This window comes from Amblyomma maculatum, chromosome 2, assembly GCF_055883805.1.
Source record: "Amblyomma maculatum isolate TAMU_Amacu chromosome 2, ASM5588380v1, whole genome shotgun sequence".
NCBI classification, from domain to species: domain Eukaryota; kingdom Metazoa; phylum Arthropoda; class Arachnida; order Ixodida; family Ixodidae; genus Amblyomma; species Amblyomma maculatum.
In genome coordinates this window covers 186,392,583-186,405,651 of record NC_139345.1, presented here as the reverse complement: position 1 = coordinate 186,405,651, position 13,069 = coordinate 186,392,583, and the positions used below count along the sequence as shown (strand labels likewise).

Below are 13,069 nucleotides of genomic sequence, written 5' to 3'. Positions count from 1 at the left end.
GGTGACCAATCTCTTCTTCCTCTTCTTCTATTCTTCCTCTTCTTTACCAAGGGGATAGTGACACTTTCTTCCTCTCAGCCCAAAAACATCGACCAAACATGACTGTCACAAATTCTATACTATCTTGTAAATCCACACCTCTGCTTTGCCCAGTAACTCCTACCACGCTAGACAGGCAAATATCACCACATAGTCACAAGTCATACACTAAAAACACCACCACACATATACAGTAGGACATGTCTATCTACACCCCATAACTTAAGTAGTCCCTATGTATTGAAAAACTTTATCTTGCCAACAACTAAGAATCCACGAGGCCCATGTACTTGAGGGGAAAAAATTCTGTAAACTCGTGGATTCTTAGATGTTGGCAAGATAAAGTTTCTCAATACATAGGGACTACTTAAGTTATGGGGTGTAGATGGACATGTCCTACTGTATATGTGTGGTGGTGTTTTTAGTGTATGACTTGAGACTATGTGGTGATATTCGCCTCTCTAGCGTGGTAGGAGTTACTGGGCAAAGCAGAGGTGTGGATTTACAAGACAGTATAGAATTTGTGGCAGTCATGTTTGGTCGATGTTTTTGGGCTGAGAGGAAGAAAGTGTCACTATCCCCTTGGTAAAGAAGAGCAAGAATAGAAGAAGAGGAAGAAGAGATTGGTCACCGCCATGTTTGGACAAGGTTTTGGTCTGCGAGGAAGAGAGTGCCATTTTCCCCTTGGCAAAGAAGAGGAAGATGAGAAGAAGAGGAAGTTGAGACGTGCCTGAGAGTAGAAGAGGAAGTGTTTTCCGGTTCAAGTTGGTAGTGTGCGCGTGTGTGGTGTATCTTCTCCTGTGTTTGTGTTTGTTTGCGCCACATATCTGAATACGATGATGCACCAACTCGCCCCTCCAGCCGTTATTTTGAGATAGCTTGGGAGACAAGATCGTCAAGAACAAGGATCATCAATAATATCAAATGAGAAAAAAATTACCCTGTGAAAATGGCTTCCAGAATTAGACAGGTTATCAAAATTGTTTTCAGTGTGTTCTACTAATAAGATTGTGTAGCATATTGTATTTGGGTTCTAAGATTGAATCTAAGGAATATAACAGCGAACATTCTATTTCGTGCTGCGACTTACATCGCATACGATGTCTTATTGTGTGACGAATAAGTTAAATAGTTTCTCTATCAAACTAAACGTGCTTCAGGGTTCTTTTAACAAACTTCTCGGGCGCAAAAGTTCACTGGTATTCCTGTGTAACTTAATAAAATCCTTCATACAATTTGCCTGCATTCTAGTGTTGGCTACTGAGCAAAACTGGCATCGAAACGTGACACAAGGGTAAGCCCTGAACTCTCATCTGCGCGAGTGACGTCAGAAATCATTCTGTATTCTACTTTCCTTTAAAGTTGATATCCAATTTAAGTAGAAGTTCCTTCCGTTCAGACAGATCATCACTAACCTGGCATTGGAACCCACATTGTAATAACTGCATGCTCACAATGTCCAACGAAGCATTACTAAATTCGGGAGAATGAATGACCTGTGTGAAGTCAAAGGAAACTGTAAAGTCGAATATCATGTGATACATCTCGATACAAGCGAAGCCCAATTTATGCCTCGCAAATAAAGGCCCCGCACAAAACCACTTTGGAACTGTGTATAATCTGTGGATGGTTATGTAATGTTTAAGAGCAGGAAATATATTGCAATTGGTACCTTGAAGAGAGCATATCAGGCATAGAAAAGTAACTGTAACGAAATATAACGTTTCCACGAAGCTGACTTGGTTCAGTAGCAAAGTATAGCTAAGGCCATTTTAAAGAAGTAGAGTGGCGCCACCACAGCCACCGACTGGCCTGTCTTTCCTCAAGACGGAGCTTCCATGTAGCAGAACTCCTTTACCTCAGGTTTGGTTGTTGAACGATGTTTCAATGACACAGATTATAGAGGGGTGGTGTGTCTCTATTTGTCCTTCAATATTTGCCAGAAACTGCGTGCGTCGACATTCAAAAGCGTGAGGAAAGGGCTTTCACGGTAATGCCAGTGTGTATTTCTTGCTGCGTCGCGCACGTGAAGCTGTAAATTATACCGCTTCACAAGAAGGGCCCATGCCACTGCTGGGGCAGTCAGGATGGCACAGCAGATAATAGTGGATACCAAAATTTGTGGCAAAAAAGGAAGAAGAAACTGTAGCTGTTGCAAGCCAAATCACTTATGCACTACTCAAGAGCTGCACTTTAGTTCTCTTGCAACTATAGAGCCAGAAAGCTTTGTTGTACAGATGTACTGGAAGGAACACTGCTACAAATGTGAGAGTAAAGCTGCTCTTACCTCTTTCAATTTGACCTCGAATTTTGTGATAGTATTGAGTGCGACACTGATAAAAAAAAAACAAACAATTGGGACGCAGTAGCTGCACCTGAGTTCGGTTGCAGCTTGAGAAAGAAACCTCTGCTCCTCGCTGGAATGGCGCAGTAGTTACGGCGCTCGAATACTGTTCCCAAGGACGCGGGATCGACTCCCGGCCTCGGCGGCCGCTTTTCGATGCAGGCGAAAAGCAAGGCGCCCGTGTGCTGTGCGATGTCAGTGCACGTTAAAGAACCCCAGGTGGGCAAAATTTCCGGAGTCTTCCACTACGGTGTCTCTCATAGCCTGAGTCGCTTTGGGACGTTAAACCCCACAAACCAAACCAACCAACGAAACCTCTGCCTGCACCCCCTTCATAATTCCCTACGTTGGCTTTCCCACATACCGTGCTGCCGCAAACGGAGTCACTCACGAGTCACCACCAAGAAAGCATGGACTGGCTTTTAACGGCTCCACAGATATATATTGAGCTGCTAGAGAAGCTATGCTATAATGTGCTACTGCAAAAATCACATGAAATATGGCGATTAAATTAAAGATTGAAAAAATTGCTATTCCCGATTATAGGGTAATGTAGATGCAACGTAATGTAGATGATATACGTCGATGTAAAATTGTAGATGCAACGTCAAGAGACGAGAAGAGAGCAAATTGTGTTATCAAAGGAGTGCGAGTCAGTGCCAGCACTGTTAAAATTAAAACGAAGTGGACGGGCACAGGGCAGAATTTTCCTTGCCAAGGCAAGGAAAATTGGGGGGCACGTTGGCTCACTAAAGTGCTCCAAGGCGGAAGCCTTTCCTCACGCACTGTTAGGCGTTGACTGCCAGACGGCTTGTGATGCCTATAACCAATTGCCTAATAGCTGGTACACTAATGAGCTAATTACTGTTATGTACTTCAGCCAATCACCAGTACAGGGCATCATTATCAGTAAACCTTAGTTCCTGTTCAGCAAGAGCAAACTTGGGCTAATTGTTTAATTAGCACCACTATGCCAATTAGACATTTAGTGTAATTGACTAACATTTCGCTAAATTGTATGTACATCCCCGCTTGACTACAGCCACATTGAGGAAACTAATTAATGAATAATTTAGAATATTTAGGTTAAGCAGACTAAATAATCTAATCAACATAATTTGGCTGATTGAGAAAATTGAATGATTACTAATGAACTAAATTCAGTACCACTTGGAGCATCCCCATACCACCCCTATAATTCGTTGCATGGTAAAGTACAATCTGGCTCGGTTTGAAATTCGCTCACTGGGACGTCACGACCATTTCGACCAATTGAAAAGCGTTTCATTTCTGTCGGCAACTCCTGCTTACAACAATGAGGCACTGAAGGATTCCGCCTTAAAAGAGATAGTCATGAATAGTAGCGGACAGGACTGGAAGTGAAGGACAGTACAGCAGAAAGCGATGGAATTAGGAAGTTTGCGAAGATATCTTTTGTGCAGGTTGCACAAAACAGGGTTAAGTTGAGGGCTTTGGGAGAGATCCTTTGTGAGCATAGAGAGCCTGTGTTGTTGAAGACAATGTGCCAAACTTTATTTTGGCAAAGATAAAGAACAATTTGTCGTGCAAGCCTACCCTAATAACGGAGCACAATGACCTCATTTTTACTGCGATCTCTAAGTGACAAAAGGATAAAATAAAGTACCCATAGTGCGCGAACAACGCTTCATATTGGAAGCACAAAGATTAGAATTTACAATAAAAAAAAAGTATCTCTGTGGTGATCTGGGTGTAGAGATCGAACGATAATACTGCTGCTGTGTTCTTTCTTAATGTGGACTGTTGTTTATCTCACTCCTCTTCTGGTCGATGACCTCCTATAAACCAACACTCTGTTTATAAAATGTGGGCGCTCGCGGCGCTGCAAGAGACGGGGTGACAAGTAGGCTTAGGCGGTGACGGGGTGACAAGAGATGGGGTGCAAGAGACGGGGTCACAAGTAGGCGAATACATTAAAAAGAAAGTTTTGAAAGCATTTTTCCATTTTTCTAATTTCAGTGGGCACTTGCTATAATTTTTAGCACAGAGCAACCATGAATATTCTAGAACAAAATCTGAAAGCATAAAATGCCATTTCAGTGGCGCAGTATATTTAAAATACCGAGAAAAGCGTCTGGGTGAAAGTTGGGAGGACGACCCATTGAAATACATGTAAAGACAACTTATCATAACATTTACGTTGGCGAAAGCGTTGAAGAAATGTGGGACAAAAATAATGCTGTGTCATTACAAAGACAATCTACTTTCAAAACGCCGCTAGAAATGTATAATGTATGGTAAAGTCGGGCTAGTGCCCCCAAAATAAAACGGAGCACACGAACAAATTTTCTTTTTGCGGCGCGCCTCGAAAGCTGATGCGTATGTGCATATCTTGGGTGCATGTGGGACACCCGGATGTTCAGCTTGACATTTTTGGTGTTCACCTCACCAGCAGCCTGGACGAGGAGAGCGCGTTTGCCCCAAACCCGTGCTCTGCTTTATTTTGTGGGCACTAGTACATGCGCCGACAGGCTCGTTATCCCCTGGGTGTTTTTCCGAATTCCGCAAGCTTCTCTCGTAGCCTGATATTTCGCCATATGCAATGAATTTTCTACCAGTAGCGGTCGTTCAAGGTGTAAAACCTAGAGAAAACTACATTCAAAAGGCACTTGTTCACCCTGACGACAAGGGAACGAAATTGAATGACCCGCTGTAACAGACGGCGGACGACACCGGCGACAGCGAACCCGACTTGTGTCTGCAGACGAGGCATATTTGTTGTCTACTGCTGCGCACGGTTCGTTTAACGTGCTGTGTGAGGATTTTGTTTCCTCTTAGAATTTAGCATCACTGGGGCGGCAATATTATGTAGCCTGCGCCGAAGCATGTCAGACAACACGAGAAGTCGCGATTGCGAGAAGCACCCAGCGGATAGCCAGTTTTTCATCGGTATAGGTCGGTTTTTCCAATGCAAATTTATTGGCTTCAAATGGCGCAGCATATTTCGTCGCACTTTTTCTTCGAGGCGTTCACTAACAGTTAACTATCTCGGAGTTTATTGGCGCTCTCCAAAAATGTATAACTGTTTTGGTAAATTTCTTGCTGGCTTGTTTTTCAATGGCCCGTGCTCTCGACTTGTGGCCGCACGTTTCGCAATGTTTTAAATATACTCTGCCTTTGTAATGAGCTTTCGTAATTTCGACATGTGTTTTACGCCGTTCATAGTTACTCTGCGCCGAATGATGACTAGTCCGCGCACTGTGAAATAAGAAATCTGCTTTGAAACCTTTTGGTTCCCTGTATTCCTATGGGCGCTAAGCCTTATATTCACCGCTCTAAAGCACCGCTTTACGTGACTTTGGAAGAGGCATAAAAACAATGGCATACGCGGTGTGACCCTTAGATAAAACTTTGCAAGCGTAGGACAATTGTCGCGCAACTTTGCTCGTGTTGATATAACGACGGCCTTACTTACAAAGTCCGTAGCATTACTGAGGTTGCGTTGTAGGCGAGCCGCGAACTCGACGTGTTTCTGATGGGGCATATCAAGACGGTGGCAAAAGTCACAGTAACTTCGCCAGTCCCAGCAGGGACAGCCTCAAAAACGGGCGCAATGAATAACGAAAAATAAAACGTTCCTATGAACTCTCCGACGTACGGCATTGCGCCGCCTTTGTGCAAGCACACGCGGAACTTGATTGTGTCTCACTTCCTCGTTGGAGTTTTTCTTTTTCTGCTAATTTTGGGCGGCAGCTTGTTCAGCGCAATCGTTTCCCTGCATCTTTCCAAGCTGTATGACATGCGTGCGTCAAACGTGGACCAGTTTTAACACAACCATTCTGAAAAAAAAATTGTACACGCCTCGCTGAGAAGGCTTTAATGCGATCGTAATAGGAACTGCTCAGGGTTTGCAATGGCAGTCGTCTGAAGCATTCAGCTGCTAACCGGGGCATGTCGTGGTGGGATAATTTTCTCGCCCTCTACTGGAAAAAAAGTGCTAGGGAGCAGGGAAGAGAACGGGAATAATACTGACAATGAATGACGCACAAAAAATGATCAAATAAAGCCGTTACGAGCAGAAAGAAAATAGAAAAGAAGTTAGATAAGAATAGAACACATTGGTTAGTGTCAGGCAAGATAATTACAAATAGAACAGGATCTGTATGGAAAAGAGAGTGTCGTAAAAGATGTCGTATTTCGTCCGCTTCATTGAAATTGGTAAAAACTTGTTTTTTACTTTTATATTGAACAGGGAGTAGTGGCTATCGACGCTCTTGTTGCATTTAAATGCTCGAAAAAGCGACGCAACTCGTGGAGCATAATTGTATCACAAGATATACGAGGCCGAAGAGAGACGCACACTGTTCCCACGTCGTGTTCTCCCGCGCTATGCGGTTTCAGTTTGAGAAGCGGTACTAGAACGGCAAAAACCAGCTTAGTGAACATATTGCATCAAGTCTTGTTCTGATTGCAAGTGGCTTAGGAAGAGCAGTGAGTGGAATGCGCTGTATTTAGACCTTATCTGGATGAGTACCTAGTAAAAAAAGAGTAAAGGTTAGTAAACAAAGCGAGTGAAAGTTAGCAAACAAAGCAACAACATTTCTCCAGACGCAACGTACACATTCTTTCGTCTTCATCCGAATTCCATCCCACACAACTGTTCCCTCTTTATCTCCTACAGCACGTGCCATTTCAAAAACAAGACAGCGGCAACAAAGCAACAAAAATAGAAGCATTATCGAAAACTCGTGATATGAGCGGCGAACCCAGCGTCTAGCTGACCCTGAGCTTCTCCGCCGTTTGAAGGCCGCGAAGAAGCTAGGGTATTCATTGCTTCCGTCGTCCCAAGAATCGGCCTTGGAACCTTGCACTCAGTAACGGTCACGCCATGGACCCTTGTGCAACCTTTCTTCTCACGTGGTGACGAGTGTAGCCGACGCAACAGGGAGTGCCACTGCGCCGCTACTAGTTTGACCTCTGGCCGTCTTGCACCATCCGTCTTTCAGCGACTCCTTGACGCCTAAAAACCTACTGCTTGGGGAATGGTTGCAACCACCCATGGTATAGCCGCACTAAGTGACCCTGTTCCACAGGAGGTCTGAGATACACTGTTCTCCTCAATTCTGTCTCCTTTTGCCGATACGCTGGCCCCGGCTTCCCCATGTCGTTCCTGATTTTGCAACACTCTACAGTGCTTTGTATTGAAATAGCAGTGGTGCACTTTGGTAAAAGTAATTTTAAAAGGAATTATTTAGTTGTGCTGCGATATTGCTGCCCAAAATGTAATTAATTTCATCAGAAATTCCAGGAAAAGGTAACTAAATTAGTATAACTTCATTACTGTCATTTAATTACTGCCATTTCTGGAAGAGGGAGAGGGTAGTTGCGACAGCTACAGGCTAGCTCAGCGCCCTCTTCTAGGTGGCACTGTGCGACCCCATTGGTCACCTACCACTAAAGGCGGCAATTTGCCACTCATCTCGACGCAAGCTCGCACGCCAACCCCAATTAGAGTTAGTTACCTTCCGTGAATTCTAGCTATATCACATAGATTAAGTTAGTGGAACTAGTATCACTGTGGTACAAACTTATACTATGCGTTGTAGCACCGTGTTTTGTGGTACACGCTAATTTCCACTCGGCAGTCACAACGGTAAAAAAAGCGATCTTTCATGCGAGAATCAAACATTCAACCACGTCGAAAAATGGGCTGCTTTTATAGTTCTCACATTATTCCGAAATACCGAATCGACGCCCTCGGAGCATACTGGGTTCGAATTGACGTTGGAGGCAGTATGATGATCATGCCTAAGATAAGACGAAAGCAAGCAAAAGTGATCATCATAAAGCACAGTACTTACTAATGGCCACCAGACTGTATGGAAACTTAGCCTCTTATCTCGCTTTGAGTATAGATAAGAGCCCTGTGCCATGAAGCTCTTCAGACGAAGCTGGTCTTGCATACAAATTTATCATCATATCAATGGTAAAAAGATTCCTGATGAAATCAAAGATGCTCCTGCCTCCCACAAAAGTGAGTTCTGGGCATTTAATAAACTACGGAGAAGTAATACGCAAATCAGTTCTTTATGATCTAACCATGTACGTACGCTGCTTTCTTTCCTTTCAAGCATTTTATTTTTTTACAGGGTTCGCTGCCCGTCTAACTGTGCGGTTGCACCTTATCCAATTTACGGCTTGGTCAACTACCAAGTGGTGAGTTTCGTTTTTTCTTTTTGAAGATATGCGAATGGTGGAGGACACATAATTTTAGAGGGTCCTCTGCAGGCTAATCCAGCGAAGCTTTGCCATCCCAATTCTAATTGGTGTGTGGGAGGAAGCCGCTTCCGCAAGGGCGCGCTTCGCCTCACCACCGAACAGCCTCCTCCTGAAAGATGGGTTCGCGTCTGTGCTCGAATTTCTGAGAGCTGCTTCGATTCTCCTGCTCTGTAATGACCGTTCAGCCGAAGCGCCTTCTCAGGTGTAATAAAGTAGTCCTCTCCGGTATGCGACATGTCATCGCCCTCTCTGCTACATCAGAATGCAGATCATCATCATCATGATCAGCCGGATTATGCCCACTGCAGGTGAAGGTCTGTCCCATGCTATTCCAACTAACCTAGCCCTGTGCTAGCTACATGCACTTGAACCCTGCGAACTTCACCTCAGCCACCCACCAAACATTCTGCCGCCCCCTGCTACGCTTTCCTTCCTTTGGAATCCAGTTTGATACCCTTCACGGCCATCAGTTAACCTCTTTTCGCACTACATGTCCTGCCCATGCCCATTTCTTCTTCTTGATTTCCACCTGAATTTCATTAATACGAGTTGTTTCTCTGACCCACTCTGGGCCTCTAAAATGAGTACAGATAAGACATAATTATTCTATACTTTCGTCTTGAGCAATATCGCTAAGCTGCTAACCATAATCTACGAGTACTTGCTAAATGCGCCCCATCATAAACTTATTTCTCTGCTTATTTCCCTTTCATGATGCTCTTCTGCGGTCACTATCTGTCCTACGTATACTCATTCGCCAACTACTTCCAGTGTTTCGCTACCTGTTGCAAACTGCTATTCGTTCCCGAGGTGGTTGAACAGAAACAACTCTCCAATAACAAGAAGCGGTGTTTTGCTCTGCAAATATGTCGAATGCAAAGCAACGATGAGAATCCTACTATCTTGCTGCAGATGCATAAAAAGCTGCACTAAAAAACGCCAAGAATGCATTATTTAACAACACTTTGAATGCCATGTTGATTAATAACACTAAATAGTTTTGGAACCAATGTCAACAAGAAAGACACTTCCACAACACAACTTAAATCTTATGACGGTATCGCATTTTCATCTCACGAATGTGCTTCAATAATTAACAACGTTTTTTCTTCGGCTTTTTTTGACAATGTTTTGCTTCCCAATCGTGTGTGCCCTTTGATGTTGTTCCAATGGATCCTGTTCTATTAGAGGTGTCAAGCGTTTTGAGCATTATAGAAAATGTTATAGTTTCCTCCTCCTACAATGTTGACAACTTTAATTCTAAATTCTTGATCAACACAAAGTCCAACTGTTCTATAACCTTAGTAAATCGTTTGATCAGTCTCTTGAGACACGTTGTATTCGCGACAATTCGAAAGTTGGGAAGGTGATTCCTCTGTATAAGTCTAGAAATAAACATTGTCCTGAAAACTTTCGTTCGTTATCGCTTACTAGCATTTCTTGTAAAATCATGAAACATGTCATATACTCGCCTCTTATTTCCTTTTTAGAATCAAGTTCCTTTTCAACATTGCCCAGCACGAATTTCGTTAGTTACTTTCATGCGAAACTCAGCTAATATGTGTCACATATGACCTTCACTGCATCCATGATCGTGGGTGTCAAGCAGATTGCAGAATCATTGACTTCTCTAAAGCGTTTAACAAGGTCTCTCACAAGCTTTTTTCCTCAAATTAAGTAACGTTACCATAGACCCTAATGTACTTGCATGGCTGCACTGCTTTCTCTGCAACCGTTTACAATACGTAATGGTAAAGAACATTTACTCACATTCTTTGCCTGTTCGTTCTGGAGTGCCTCAGGGGTCTGTTCTTGGGCCCCTTCTATTCTTCATCTATATAAATTACTTATCGTCTAACATTTCTTCTTCAAATAACCTTTTTGCTGATGACTGGGTTCTTTACCGTGAAAATAGGGACGATAATGATATATTTTGCCTTCACTCTGATAATAACAAGGTTCTTGATTGATGTAACAAATGGAATATGAAACTTTATATTAATAAGTACAAGCATGTGCACATTTTTCGCATTTCAAAGCAGCCTACTGCTTACCACATTAAAAATGTTTCTCTTCATACTGTGCTATGTTGTGTTCATGTCTGTTATAACCCACCCTGGAAAACTCACGTTGACTGCATCATAAATAACGCCAACCGCATGCTCGAGTATGTTCGCAGAAATTTCTCTCGCTCATCCAGTTGATTAAAAGTATTGCTTTGTAAAATACTGGTACGTTCAAAATTAGAATATCCATCATCTCTTTGGAGCCCCGGCATTGATCCACTTGTTTCTAATTTGGAGGCTGTGTAGAACCGCGCCTGTCTTTGTATACTTTCTAACTATCACAGAACAAGTAGTATAACTTCCATGAAATAAAGTTTGTCCTTTCTATTTCTATCTCACCGTAGGTCAGTAGCGTCATTATGCCTTTTTCATAAAATTTATCAATGCAGCTACCAGAACAAGAGATTACTAACAAGATCATCTTACATATTGACACACATTAGATCACCGCCATAAAGTTGGGGTTCCATCTTGTCACAAAAAAATGTTTTTATGATTCATTCGTAGACAGAACTTGTGTCAGCTGGAATCACCTTCCCTACGATGTTGTTTGTAGCTCTGATTATAACTCGTTTCGGAAAGTTATCGTTTCCCTTTGAATGTTTTTGTGCTTGTAAATATATAAATATTTGCTTTTTACTCTCTAAAAACGTGTTCGGTGGCGAAGGCTTCCCAGGCACTGCTCCGCTTCTTGAAAACCACAGGCCTGATCGATAGGCTGTGATTATGCTGTGATTTTACATTTCGAATACTATTTCTATATACTTGTATTCTTCTTTGTCATTGCTGTGTTTTTGTGCATTTATGTATCCCACTCCTGTCTATAATGTCCTTGGACCCTGAGGGTAAATTAAATAAACATTATTTTAGTGTTCTGCTTATTTTTAGGCCTGCCTTTCTGATCTTCCTTTCCAGGTCACTAATCATTCTTTGCAACTCATTCCCTGAGTTACTTTTCAAGACAATGTCAAAAGCGAATTGCATATTACTGATGTATTCCAATAAACCCTTACCTCTAACTGCTCTCATTATTTCTAAGTCCCTGAATACTTCTTCTAAGCGAGCTGTGAATAGTGTTACGAGGCACGTCGAGATGTTAGGAGGCGATGGTACGTCGTAGCCGCAACAGTTCACCGTCAGGGACACACTCACAGGAGAACCAGACGTAGCTGCAGCGTCGTCTTTCTCCATTAGCCCAGCACTTCGTCATCGTCTCTTTCACTGCGTACCGTAACAATACCCCCCCCCCCCCCCGCGGAAGAAGCACAGTCCCGGTGCGTAGACTACACAGGTGAGCGCGAGATATAAGGTCTGAGACGGGCGACATGCACGACTTCTGGATGATGGTTTGAAGGAGAGTGGCGGTTCACAGGGATAATCTCGTACGTCACGTCGGTAAGTTGCCGCAAGACCTGGTAAGGGCCCACGTAGCGGGGCAGAAGTTTCTCGCACATGCCTACACGTCGAGCAGGGAGCCAGATGATTACGAGGGAGCCAGGAGGGTAGTAGGCGCCACGGTGCTGGAGATCGTAACGGTGCTTTTGAGAACGCTGGGACGCACGAAGCCGGTCTCGAGCAATATGACGGGCGGCATCAGCGCGGGCGATGGCATCAGAAGCGTAACTGCAGGAGGAATCGTCAAGAGGCAGTAAGGTGTCGAAGGGAAGTAGAGGGTCGCGGCCGAAGAGTAGATAAAAGGGAGAGTATCCGGCGGTATCATGCCGTGAGGAGTTATAAGCGAATGTTATGAAAGGTAAAGAGATGTCCCAGTCATGATGATGGTCAGAAACATACATTGACGTCATATCGGTCAGGGTACGATTAAGGCGCTCAGTAAGACCGTTCGTTTGTGGATGGTAGGCCGTTGTGAAGTTGTGGCGCGTAGCGCATGAGCGCAGAAGGTCATTAACAACTTTAGAAAGGAAGCAGCGACCGCGATCGGTGAGCAGTTGACGAGGAGCACCATGAAGCAAGAGGACGTCATGAAAAAGAAAGTCTGCAACGTCGAAGGCACAGCTGGTGGGGATAGCTCTCGTTATGGCATACCGGGTGGCGTAATCGGTCGCTACGGCAATCTATTTGTTCCCTGAAGTGGATGTGGGAAATGGCCCAAGCAGGTCGAGACCAACGCGAGAAAAGGGCTCAGTTGGAACTGCGAGTGGTTGCAGGGGCCCACTAGGGTGAAGAACGGGGTCTTCCTGCGCTGGCACAGCTCATAGGCGGCGACGTAGCGACGAACAGAGCGGTAGAGGCTAGACCAGTAGAATCGCCATCGAACATTGTCGTATGTGCGGGACACTCCTAGGTGCCCTGTTGTAGGAGCATCATGAAGGTGCGCAAGAAGAGCAGAGCGTAGATGTGT

At 43.9% G+C, this 13,069-nt stretch overlaps 1 protein-coding gene across 1 annotated transcript in view; it reads left to right on the top strand.

Moving 5' to 3' along the window:
* Window positions 1-13,069, top strand: part of LOC146200610 (uncharacterized) — a 306,225-nt gene that overhangs the window by 13,864 nt on the left and 279,292 nt on the right. The window contains exon 3 of the mRNA XM_084595576.1: window positions 8,512-8,578. Coding sequence (XP_084451702.1) covers window positions 8,512-8,578 — 67 coding nt within the window. The remainder of the gene's footprint in view (window positions 1-8,511; window positions 8,579-13,069) is intronic.